We start from the raw sequence: 12146 nt of genomic DNA on the forward strand, positions 1-12146 counted from the left end.
GGACTCAATCAAATGCATTATAGTTTACAATAAGACAGAAGTCCTGTGTAAGCACAAGGCACTCTGTGAATTCCCTCTGCTTTCATTATATTAAAATAAGTATTAGCATTCTTGTGCTACTCCATGACTGTAAATGTTCATTTACACTGAACCAAATTGTCCATTGAATGCACAGAAACCTACACATGAAAGGTCATAATATTACTTTTTGTACATTAGACATCATCAAAATGTGTTTCTAGAAAACCTGGATTTGACAGAATGTTGTTCTGGAATTTGGGCCTTTTTTTTACCTCAGTGGTTTCAACTGAGTGTAAACCTTTACCTGCAAGGTTTGCAACTAGAGAGGTTTATTTGGAGGTTTTTTTCCATAAAAGATTTTCTTTAGAGCTAGTCTGTGAGAAGCTTTCCTCTAGCCTATGAGAGCCTCGCAATGAAACTTGATAACAATCAAATATAATGAAAACTGTCACTAAGTGATTTATTACTGCATTCAAAATGAAAAAATCATGAAAATTGGATCAAAACACTCCTTTTGTATCAATGACCTGTTTGTGTGCTGATTGTTACTAGCAAGAAAGTAAGTTTCTGAATCACTGGTTGATAGTCCTTACCCTATTGCAAAGATTACGGAGTCTCATCTACTGGTTATTGACAAAAACTGTTGATTTTTTTTCCCCCTTTTATCCTGGCTTCTGTCCTTCCTTCGCTGCCTGCCTTTTTTTCTTTTTCTTTCTTTATCCACTAGACCTACAATATTTTCAGTGATGACAACCTGGAGTACAGTGGTTTATCTCGGCAGTTCCTCTTCAGGCGCCTTGAGCCGTACACTCTCTACACCCTCATACTGGAGGCTTGCAATGCAGCAGGATGCACTCGTTCTCCACCCCAGCCAGTCCAGACAGACGAAGCACCCCCAGTGTCTCAGATGGCACCTGTAATCCAGGCAGTGAATGCCACCAATGTTGAACTGAGCTGGTTGCAGCCAATTAATCCAAATGGAAAAATAATTCGCTATGAAGTTATTCACAGATGCACAGAAGAAAATGCTGCAGGGTACAGAGCGACAACAGAAGACGAGAAAATTGTTTTCACAGAATATAACACTGAAAGTAATACATTTGTATATAATGATAGAGGTTTACAGCCATGGACAAGGTATGAATATAAAATACGCACCTGGAATGCAGCAGGCTACACTGACAGCTCCTGGACAGTGGCAAAGACTAGTCAAACTGCCCCAAAAGGTCTTGCCATCCCCAGGTTATCTGTGGTATCAGCTAACCCCCATAAAGTGTTCATATCGTGGGCCCCCCCGGCACATCCCAATGGCATTCTTCAGTCGTACAGGCTGCTAAAGAATGATGTTCTCTATCCTTTCAGCTTTGATGCTGCTACTCTCAGCTACATGGATGAAGACTTACTGCCCTATACAGTGTACAGCTACGCAATAGTTGCCTGTACAATGGGAGGCTGCTCCACCAGTGAGCCAGCTGCCATACGAACACTGGAAGCAGCTCCTGCCTTGGTGGACCCACCATCTCTGCGGGCTGTCAGTGCCACTCAGATCAATGCATCTTGGGCACCTCCTCAAATACAAAATGGAGATATTACCAAGTACATATTGAAATTAAACAATGAAGAGTATTATCCTGGCAAAAATTTGCAAATATTGGTTTCTAATCTACAGCCTTACACACAGTATGATTTTGCATTGGTTGCCTGTACTGCTGGGGGCTGCACAGCCAGTACATCCCAGTCCGTGATGACCATGGAGGCTCCACCATTAAATATGGAAGCTCCCAGGCTGCTTGTCATGGGCTCAGAGTCGATTGAAATCACATGGAAACTTCCAGATAAGCCCAATGGTAACATCACAAGCTATGAGCTAAGAAGGGATGGTGTACTTGTTTACTCAGGTCTGGAAACTCGTTATCTTGATTTCACCCTAACGCCAGGCATGGAGTACAGCTACACTGTCACTGCAAATAACAGTCAAGGGAGCGTGACCAGCCCATCATCTCAGATAAAAACCAACCCCTCTGCTCCATCTGGGATGTTGCCTCCTAGGTTGCAGGCATGGTCCTCAAATGAGATTTTGGTGGCCTGGGATCCTCCTATCAAAGTGAATGGTGACATAATAAATTACACAATCTCCATCCACAAGCCTGCTGAAACAGGAAAGAAAACTTTTGACTTCGATGCATCTCATGTTTCCTTTCTGAGACGGTCATACATAGTGGCACAGCTACAGCCCCACAGTAGGTAAGTCTGGAAGAACTCATTCGTTGAATAAATGCTGCGGGAAGGTTCAGTGGGCTGGCTGACAGCTCAGCCATCTTGATTAAACAGATAGTCAGATCCATAGGTTTTGTTTTCTAAAAAGCAAATGATAAAACCAGGATTTTTTTTTTATTTATAGTAACACCAGCTATTTATCATCTTGATGAAGTACATAGTGTTGACTTAGGTTGTAATTAATAGAAGAGGTAATTCACTACTCTGCTATAGACTCCAAAACCTGCAATCTTGTACTGCTGTGTCTTTTGCAAGATGTCTGCATTCGAGAATGCAGGCTTGAGATGACAAAATTTGAGGTGCAGAGACCAAAGTCATATTAGCTCACCCATCTACAGAGTAGCTGAGCTGAGATTAATAGAGTCGCACCAGGAACATGTTTGTAGCCTCGAGTTGAAAACAAGTGACTTGTGATGAAGTGAAAGCTAAAACTTAAGAGAGGGTACCAGACTCCGCTACAGAAGCACACTTGATACTGTAGTAGTATCTTCCCCACTATTTCTTGATTATTTACCTGACCTTTCCTTATATATTTGTGTAGGCATAATTTGTGTGTGTTACATAGTTGATAAATTTGTCTACTATTTACATATAACTAATCTAAATCCGAAGAGAGAAGAGTAATAGAGTGAAGCTTTACAGCTCTCAAACGACATCCAAATAATTTCCTACAGTGAATCATCATTTTGATTTATATCATCAAAATAAAAGCAATTTTGATCACTTGACTCCTGCAGATGTTAATTCTGCTCTGAAAAAAAAAACCCAAAACAAACCACAACCAAGTAAAACCCAAGAAGGCAGTGTTCTTCCTCTTTGCTGCACAAGACACGGCACACAATCTGTGTGTTCATGCAAACTGTGATCCTATTAAAAATTCCAAAGACCAGGAGAAACTAAGAAATCCACCAAATTTCACGCACAGTTTATATTTGTATTTGCAGTGTTTTAATCACTTTGTTCCTGATTTCTGTTCCCAAAGGTACGAAGTACAGCTCCAAGCTTGCACAGAGCTGGGTTGTGCCTCCAGTGAGTGGGCATCGGTACAGACGCTGGAGGCGCCGCCGGCAGTGCAGCCTGCCCCTCTCATCGAAATACAGACAACAGCCGGAGGCTTCCAGTCGACTGCTTCCATCCTGTGGACTGGCCCAAAGCAGCCAAACGGGAAGATTTTGTACTATGAACTTTACAGAAGGCGAACAACTCAAGCCCACATAAATTTAGACCTCGCACTTGTTTACAATGGTTCTTCAACCTCCTTCAAAGATGACAAGTTGCTGCCTTACACAGAGTATGAATATCAGGTGGGAATTGAAGCTATTTAGCAGCTCCGATTATGATTTCAGTACACTTTGATAGCTTTACTTTACACGTACAATGAACATACACATCTCAATTCTAATGTTAATAGTATTGTGAAACCTGAATGATTATTGTTAATGTATTTTAAAGAGCTGAGAAGCTGAAAATAATGTTGTACAAGCAATATATTCATTCAGCATTCGTTTTTCTCTACCTTGGTCATAGGTGCCTGTATTTCTTATATGTTAAATGTTTATGTACCCTCCAGAGCTTCTGCAAATCTCTAATGTTATGCGAGTAGTGTGAAATTCTAATTCTTAAAAGGCAGCTTTTTTCATTATTTTTTCTTTCTTTTTCCATACTCCTCCAATCTATTATGAATTAATTTTTACTTTATAATCTTAGAGCAGTTTAGATCAACAGGGTTGTTTTCCTTTAAATTAGTCATTAGAATTACAAGAAGATTTTGTGAGTGGTTCAAAAGTGAACCTGTTAATAGTTGATGTTACTTCTCATGCACATAGGTATTTTTAGTGTTGTTTTTGTTATGAGCCTGAGACCAGTTCTGCCATTCTTTTACCTGTAACTGTTTTCTATATCAAAGTTACAACTTGTAGCATCATTTTATCATACAGTACTACTGGTAATGTAGGGCTTTACTTGACTACAGACTATGAACTAAGAACTTTCCTATTTATAACCATCCAAAATCTTTGCCAAGTTTTTATATGAGTTAGTGAAGTTTAGAGCCTCACCAAAAAAACAACCTTGAATTTGTTGTTTCTAAAAATAAGTGGACATACTATCATAGCAGGATAAGGTTGATTTTTTATTTCGATGTTGTCTATTAATAGGCATGCTTATTTGCCACTGAACAAGATACCAGCAAGCCTTATTACTTATCCTGTTTGCAATGATACCTTGAAGATATATTTGGCAATGCTCAAAGTCTTTACAACTATTTTCCTAAAAAACCCAAAAATTAAATTGTTTAAGAATGCATTTGTATATACAAAACCGTGCATTCCCCCTCTTGAGCAAAGTGGTGGCAAATCTTTCTTTTACAGGCTCATTTGTTTTATAGGATCGCAAGATAATTCAGGTTGGAAGGGCTCTCAGGAGGCCATCCAGCCCAACTTTCTGCCCAAAGCAGGATCAGTTAAGAGATCAGATAAGGTTGTACAGGGCTTTATACAGTTGCATCTTGAAAACCTTCAGGGACGGAGACTGTTTAACATCCTGGACAGTTTGTTCCACTGTTTGGCTGTCCTCATTGCGAAAAACTTTTTTTGTTACTTTCAGTCTGAACTTTTTTTGCTTGAACCTGTTTTGTCTTATCCCCTGCCACCACATACCATAGTGAAGAACCTGGACCCACCCTCTTGTTAGCCTGTGGTTATGTGCTGGGGGACCGCAATCAAGTCCTTCCAAAACCATCTCTTCTCCAGGCTAAACAAGCCACAGCTTCTCCTTTATAGGCAAAGTTTTCCAACCCCCTGATTACCTTGGTGGCCTTGGCTCCAATTTATCAATCTCTTTCTTGTATTTGGGGCCAAAACAAAACAAATACTGAATAAAGGCATGTAATCCCTTCCTTTAATTGCCTGGCTATGCTCCTGTTAATCAGCTCAAGATGTTGGCTGTCTGTGCTACCAGATTATTTTGCTGGCTTATGTTCAGCTTTCTATCTACTAAGACCTCTAGGTCCCTTCAAGCAGAGGTGCTCCCTAGTTGGTCAGCTCCCTAGTTGTTAACCCTGTAACACTGCAGAAGTTATTCCTTCCCAGGATCAGGACTTTTCATCTGTCTTGCTGAAATTCGTACAATTCCTGATGACCCATTGTGCTAGGCCCTTCTGAATGGCAGACCTGCCCTTCAACATATCAGCTGGTCCTCTCCAGTTTGGTGCTCTGCTCCACTACTATTGTTTTGTTCTTTTTAGTATCCAGAAATCATGAAGAATTAAATCTAAAATCTTGCTTTATCACATTTGTCTGTGCAGCTGCTGTATGTACATGTGTCATAGACTCATCAAGTCATGTAGGTTGGTAGGGACACCCAGAAGGCATCTAGCCTAACTCCCTGCTTGAAGCAGGTCCAGATAGAGCAGGCTGGTCAGGGCTGTGTCCAGCTGAGTTTTGGATCAAGTTCTCCGTCCTTGCAAATGCAGATGGAAGGATGGAGATTATACAGCCTGCGTGGGCAGAACTATTGTTAGACCAGATTTCCTTGCTACTTTAGACAGGATCTGTGACAAATCTGTGACAAATTCAAGTGCAGATGGGGCTGAGTGGAAAGCAAGTATTATAGCAGACCCAAACCCTGCTTATTAGTTAGGAATCTTTCTTAGATGAAGAAAAACCTCTCCAAACTGGAAGTTGTAGACATTGGCTGTGGCATATTCTCAGTTGGATTAACTTTCAATTATCTCAATCATAAGCTGTTTTTTGGGAAGTTGATACTACAAAGTTTTTAATGATCTGTCAGTGATGGATTAAAAAAAAAGAAACCTCTTGACCAGATTCCTGTGGTTTACTGTGCTGTATTCAAGACTTTGCTTTTTATCTTGGTTCTGCTCCATAGCCAGGCTGAGCTTTTGACTGGAACTCTAAATCATTTTGGGTTTTTTTTCACCAGTGGCCATTTATTTCACCATGAGAGGTTTCTCAATGCACGTGTTTGTCTTCTGCTTAAGTCACTTGCAGCAGTCCTCTGGGATCTATTCTGAGCTCCTCCATTGTTGACAATTTATATCTTGCCTGTGAGACAAGTTATTCATAAGTATAGGGCTTGGCTTTGCTATTATGCTGATGAAACCCAGATTTATATTTCACTTAAACTGGATATTGATTCTCCTGTCTCTGCATTTGAGGCTTGTTTGCTGGACATAAAACTTTAAATGCAACTGAATTTCCTCCAGCAGAATGCAGATAAAATCAAAGTGCTGTGATGGGACTCTCTCCAGCATTTTTGGAGACACTGAGATTTAGTTCAATGCTCTGACAGCTTCTTTGGACCTGAAATCAGGATTTCAGAATCTGAAGGTTTTTGGGGAGTTATTTTGGCTGGGTTTTGTTGGTTTGTTTTCTTGGGTTTTGTTTGTTTGTTTGTTTTCCTGGAAATTTCAACTGAATATTAGGTTTTATAAGATTAGATGCAAAAGTTGCACTTTCAAAAATGATGAAGTGACTTCAGAAACTCATGCTGGCCAAAGGGACTATGCCCCCTAAATGCTTAGGTCACTGTTCTTCAAGGAAGCACATTTATTCTTTAAGGGCTTATTTAAGGGCCAGATCTGCATAAGCATATTAGCACCTGCTAGGTTTCAGTGGGTTTTTAAGTGGCATACGGTGCTTACTGTTCCATACTCAAAAATAATTACTTAGATCTTTGAAATTCACTCTATCAGTCTATTTGTACATTTAGATACTTGCATTTTCTAGAGCATCTGGCCTTTTAGGTATTTGTTGGAATGCTGCCTGATAACCTCAACTATATTAAACATATGCAATTGAATGATTTCCTGAAAAAAAAACTGACTTAAACAAACTCTGTAACTCATGAGGCCTAATGAGTTTCCAAGTGCAATCTTTGGATTCCTGGAATACTTCTGAATGTGTTGGCTCTTCTCAGGAATCATTGAGCCTGGTGTGCAACATTACCATATAGCAACCTATAGAGTCAGACCTGTTTTTCTCAGCTAAGGAAAGGCCCTTTTGGACAGAGACTTGTGGCATTTAGTGCAAAGCAGAGCTGTCATGGTATAGTGTGATTTCCATGCAAATGCAATATCAGTCCTCCACAATTGCACTTAATTTTGTTCTTAAAACTGCTCCCTTAGATTAATGGCTTAATGTCTTCCTGGTTTAGGACACATCCTTATTTCTATTTGGCAGGCATAGAACATGTAAAAGACAGAAAATTGCAATTGTCCCTTTTCAGAAAGGTTTATGGCTCCCTGCAGAGGTTTATTCTCTGAGAGGACTATTCAGTGCATCAAGACAGGGTCTGCAGTGCTGAAGCTGTCTGCCTCCAGCTACTGCAGGAGGCACAGCATCCCTCTTGCTTGTGAAGCTTGCTTCTCATACACCAGTTACTGCAACCAAGGAAAGGGTCTAGGAAATACCCCAAGATACACTAGGGGGAAACATGTTTTGGGTCCTCTGTCTTGACTTCTCAAAGTAAAAACAAATCTTATTCTGACTTTGGAGAGATAAAGAGAAAAAAAAATGGGTGTGAAGTCATGAATATTAAGGAAGGACCAACTACATGGAGTGTAGAATATGTTAGCCCTATTAGTCACTTTTCAGAGATGACATGAAGGACACTTGGTTTACTAGCCTGTCTGTCAAATTGTTGGCTGAGCTCCAGTTTGTGCTGCTTACTTACTTACAAACAGCTCAATGAGTTCTGCAGTTTAAAATGGGGTTAAACTGTTTTTCTGGCTGACTAGTGATGGTCACCCATCTGTAATATCCCTCATATATGGCTCTTCTTCATCGTTTTAATTCCCCATTTCTTCCCATCTCTCTAACAGAAAGATGCACTATGCAGCAGTGACATAAAAGAAAAATCTAGTTCTTTCTTCCATAACCTACTTGTTGTTTTGTAAACCTGCTTTTTCTTACAGGGTTCATTGCTCTTCCTGCTTCCAGTTAAAGAGAGTTTCTCATACTACATCAGCATTAGACTACCAAACTTGACCTCAGCTTTTGAAAAGTAAAGCAGACATAACTATATTGTTTCACTGATGTAATGATAACACCCATTCTAAATACTCTTTTGCAAAATGATATGCTTCCTTTCCCCTAGTAGAAGGTATACAGTAGGGAGAAGGGCCATTTTGTTCATTAAGCCCCACTTCTGCACTGTGTTTCTCTTGTCAACACCATTTTAAACTCAAGTGTGTTGATGCAACAAAACCTTGATTTCTGTTCATTAAATTAAATATGGATATTAGGCTGGATTTCTTGGCTTTCAGAATTACCAATGAGACTCTTACAGCACTACTCTTGCAAGACCCTTCTCAGTAAATTGTGATTCTGACATATTCAAAATCATGGCAAGCTATCCTTTAAAAAGACATTAGTGTGAGTACCAAGGGAAAATATACTCCAGGGCTGTAGATGACTTGATATGATTTCCTTGATTGTATCTTTTTATTTATGAGGCATAATTTATGACTGCTGAAAAGCAAACTAAAATGAGTGATGACTAACTACAGCCAAAGTAATAAATCAGAAGCAGAGAAAGAAGTGGTGATTTTGATCGAATCTATTGAATTAGCTGTTGCCCTTAGCCATTACAGGTATTGGAAAGACCTTTTAATATCTGCTTATCTCTCTCATGGGAACTTGGTAACTATCTCATTATATACCCATAGGAAACAAATTATTTAATTTTCTCTCTTTTAGAGTTAAACCTGTTTACATCTCTCATTAGTTACTGGCATTATACTATGTTGTATGGAATGCACTTCCTTTACAATTTGATAATTTTATTTAAATCCCGAAGTTTTTCCTTTGGTCTTTCTCTTTCCCTTCCTCAGAAGGGGTTTAGTAGTTTTATTATTAGCATTTGAACAGTGGAGATAAATAGCAATGTTAAGAGGCTCTAATTATCACAGTGCTAGAAGTCTGGACCTAAAATCTATCCCATTATATGTTTATGACCTCCATAAGGATACTAAAAATGTTGAAGAGGGAAAATATGGATCCAAGGAGGGGCATTTGGAAAGCACGCATTTCTTTACTACCTTCTCATGCTCCTGGTCATGACTGGATGTGATGCTTTCTTTCCTTTGCCTTTGTTCTGTCCACCATAGACTGCACCCACTTTTGAAAGTTTCTGCTTTGCTAATACCTGCCCAACACTGCAGTGCCCAGATGTGAATACATTATCCTAATGCTGAGTGCTAGATTTCTGTAGACAAGCTTTGTGCTCTAAGCTGTGCTGACGTTGCATAAGTAACTCCAAATTATCCAGGCAGCACAGCGGTCAGTTCAGAAAGACTTGTGAAGGATGCTGCAACTGATGGTGAAAGGGAGATCATTTGGTTTTCTCCAATTTTAACCAGCCAAGATTGTGGTCTCCTCAATTTTTTTGCAGATCGTTGTTTGAACATAGCTAAAAATTGGGGGATGTGTTTTTGAACTTATTATGTCATTTCTTATATGCCCTTAAAATATCTTGCTATCTTGGAAAATAATTACACTGTGAAAACTCTGCATTTATATAAGTGTAGGGTTAGAAACTGAACAAATCTGAGTCAAGAAATTCAAAGCAAAGTCTCAAAGTAGTGCTGTGTCTATGAGGCCTCCATGAAACAGCTTTAGAAAGAGAGGAGAGGTATAAACTCCTCTCTGCTACCATTTGTCTTTCCTGGCACACACCAAGCAGTGACAGCATTGAATCATTTTTGGAAAGACCAGCAGTCACAAGTGTGTGCCATCTATGGATACCCTAAGGGCAGAGCCCCAAGTCATACCTGACTCTTACACATAGGAGTAGAATATGTGCGTGTGTGAAAGGGGTGGCTAGGTCTGACCTTGTGGTTCCCCAGAACTTACAGCCCTACCTGCCTACAGCTCTATGCAGTGCTCAAAGCATAGTGACTTACTAATGAGACCTTTTTAAGGCAAAAGGCTGTTTTCTGAGTTCCTGCAGGAACTCAGTGCAATTTGCTGACACATGCAGAGCTGAGATCTTCTCCCTCACAGAGACAGCTGTGAGGGACTGCAGATTAACTGCAGTGAGAAGCAGTACAAGGCACAGTGCCTGTTGAACATGGTGGGAGCCAGGAGCCAGTGCTGGTTGGTAATCAGCTCCTTGGCCTGCAAGCAGGAAGGCTGAACAACATCTGGACTCTGCGCTATGCAGAGTATCCCAGCTCTTCCTGACCTGGGAAGTCAGCAGGAATCATAGAAAAATAGAATCATAGAATCATAGAATATGCTGAATTGGAAGGGTCCAACTCCTGGCCCTGTGCAGGACACCCCAAGAGTCACACTATGTGCCTAAGAGCATTGTCCAAATCCTTTTTGAACTCAGACAGGTTTGGTGTCATCTCATAGGCTTCTTCTACTGTCAGCATCTACAATAAAATGATTTTTCTTTATCTTTGCTCAAGGTCCTTTGTGATTTTGTTGCCCTTATTCCTCTTATGGGAGAAGTTGTTAGCTGTACTAAGCCTGAACAGGCTCACCATGGTAAGGTGAGCCTGCTCTTCTCAGAAATTTCCTTTCTACTCCTCATAGGTTTTGTTCCTTCTTACTACGCCAAGGAACCTTGAGGTTGTCCTGTGATCATTTTGAGCAATAACTGATCACAGGTTTCTTCCAGGAGCAGAGATCTGTGAAGGCTCATTTATGATAGAAAAAAAGCCAGGCTTAGCTACCTGTAACTGGAATTCTTCAGTCCCCTGAATATATGGTCTCCGGAGAGGTTTCCCCCTTCTCTTCTCTCTCTGGCTCCACTTCAAAGTGCAGTCTGGGCCAGGGGCCAGCAGATTGATAAAGCATTAAATAGTAACCCATTAGCTGATTTTGGAGCCCTCTCCTGGCTTTTTTGGGTCAGTGCAGCCATTAACAGCAGCACATCTTTTGGCAGGGTGCTGAGCCATGCGGCATGATGTCAGACTTAATGCTTTTGGAAGCAGAATATTCAGAAAGTGAAGATACGAGAAACTTTTGTTGCCTTTCTGCTGTGTTTTGTGATTCAAAACATCCCTAAGATACTGCTTCTTGTTTACCCCACGTTTCTGTGTGGTCTTTTATAATTGTAAGAAAGTAATACTGCTGCCTATTAAACTCTTTATGTTTCTGTATGAATGCAGTTAAATATTTTGGTGCTGATTATATCACAATTTAGAAAGGATTTTTGTGAGCCCAAAAGGCTTTCTACAAAAGTCTAAATTGTGAAAGTTCAGTTTAACCAGGCCAGCCAGGCAACAGCTTTCATCCACGACTGTTGTGTGGTGACTTTTTGAGAAGCCATGACCTCTGATTTTAGCAGATCTGATTTTAACCTCATTGTGGTTTCTGTTGCCATACTGCCCCATTTCTTCATGCAGAGAAGCAGCTAAACACCAGCATTTCTATCTGTAGTCAGTTCTGGGGACTTACTGCCCTGGGTTTCCAAACACTGACCAGGATTTACTTGGACAGCAATTCTCACAGGGAAATATTTTTATAACCATCCATCCTTTTACAGATGGTTGAGCAGAAGCAAAGGGAGTTAAGGGAATCCAGCTTAGGTCAGTGTAAATCTGGAATTTAGATCCTCAGAAGTCCTGTTTAGCTGTCACAGCTGTCTCAGAAGCTGGTGTTACAGAGATTCACAGACACCTAGGGGTTTTCTGCTGGACGTATGTCTTGGCAGGGCTGAGTAGCTGGTGTCTGTCTAGCAGGCACACTCAGAGCATGTCTGTCTGTCAGGCCCATGCACATGTGGCCATGACCTTGGCCCTTTTTTCAAGAGAGACAGGCATGTGGTACCAGTGCGGACCTCAACCTCAGCTCCCCTGCAACCTCTCTAGGGAAAGGTTG

At 40.5% G+C, this 12146-nt stretch overlaps 1 protein-coding gene across 8 annotated transcripts in view; it reads left to right on the forward strand.

Moving 5' to 3' along the window:
- The window catches only part of USH2A (usherin), a 379301-nt gene that overhangs the window by 350640 nt on the left and 16515 nt on the right, over nucleotides 1-12146 (forward strand). For all 8 annotated transcript variants that reach the window (XM_027641249.1, XM_027641251.1, XM_027641252.1 and 5 more), the window contains 2 exons: nucleotides 749-2265; nucleotides 3281-3602. In XM_027641249.1, the coding sequence (XP_027497050.1) occupies nucleotides 749-2265; nucleotides 3281-3602 (1839 nt within the window). The remainder of the gene's footprint in view (nucleotides 1-748; nucleotides 2266-3280; nucleotides 3603-12146) is intronic.

The sequence above is a fragment of the Corapipo altera genome, unplaced genomic scaffold (genome assembly GCF_003945725.1).
Source record: "Corapipo altera isolate COAL_440 unplaced genomic scaffold, ASM394572v1 48b, whole genome shotgun sequence".
NCBI lineage: Eukaryota > Metazoa > Chordata > Aves > Passeriformes > Pipridae > Corapipo > Corapipo altera.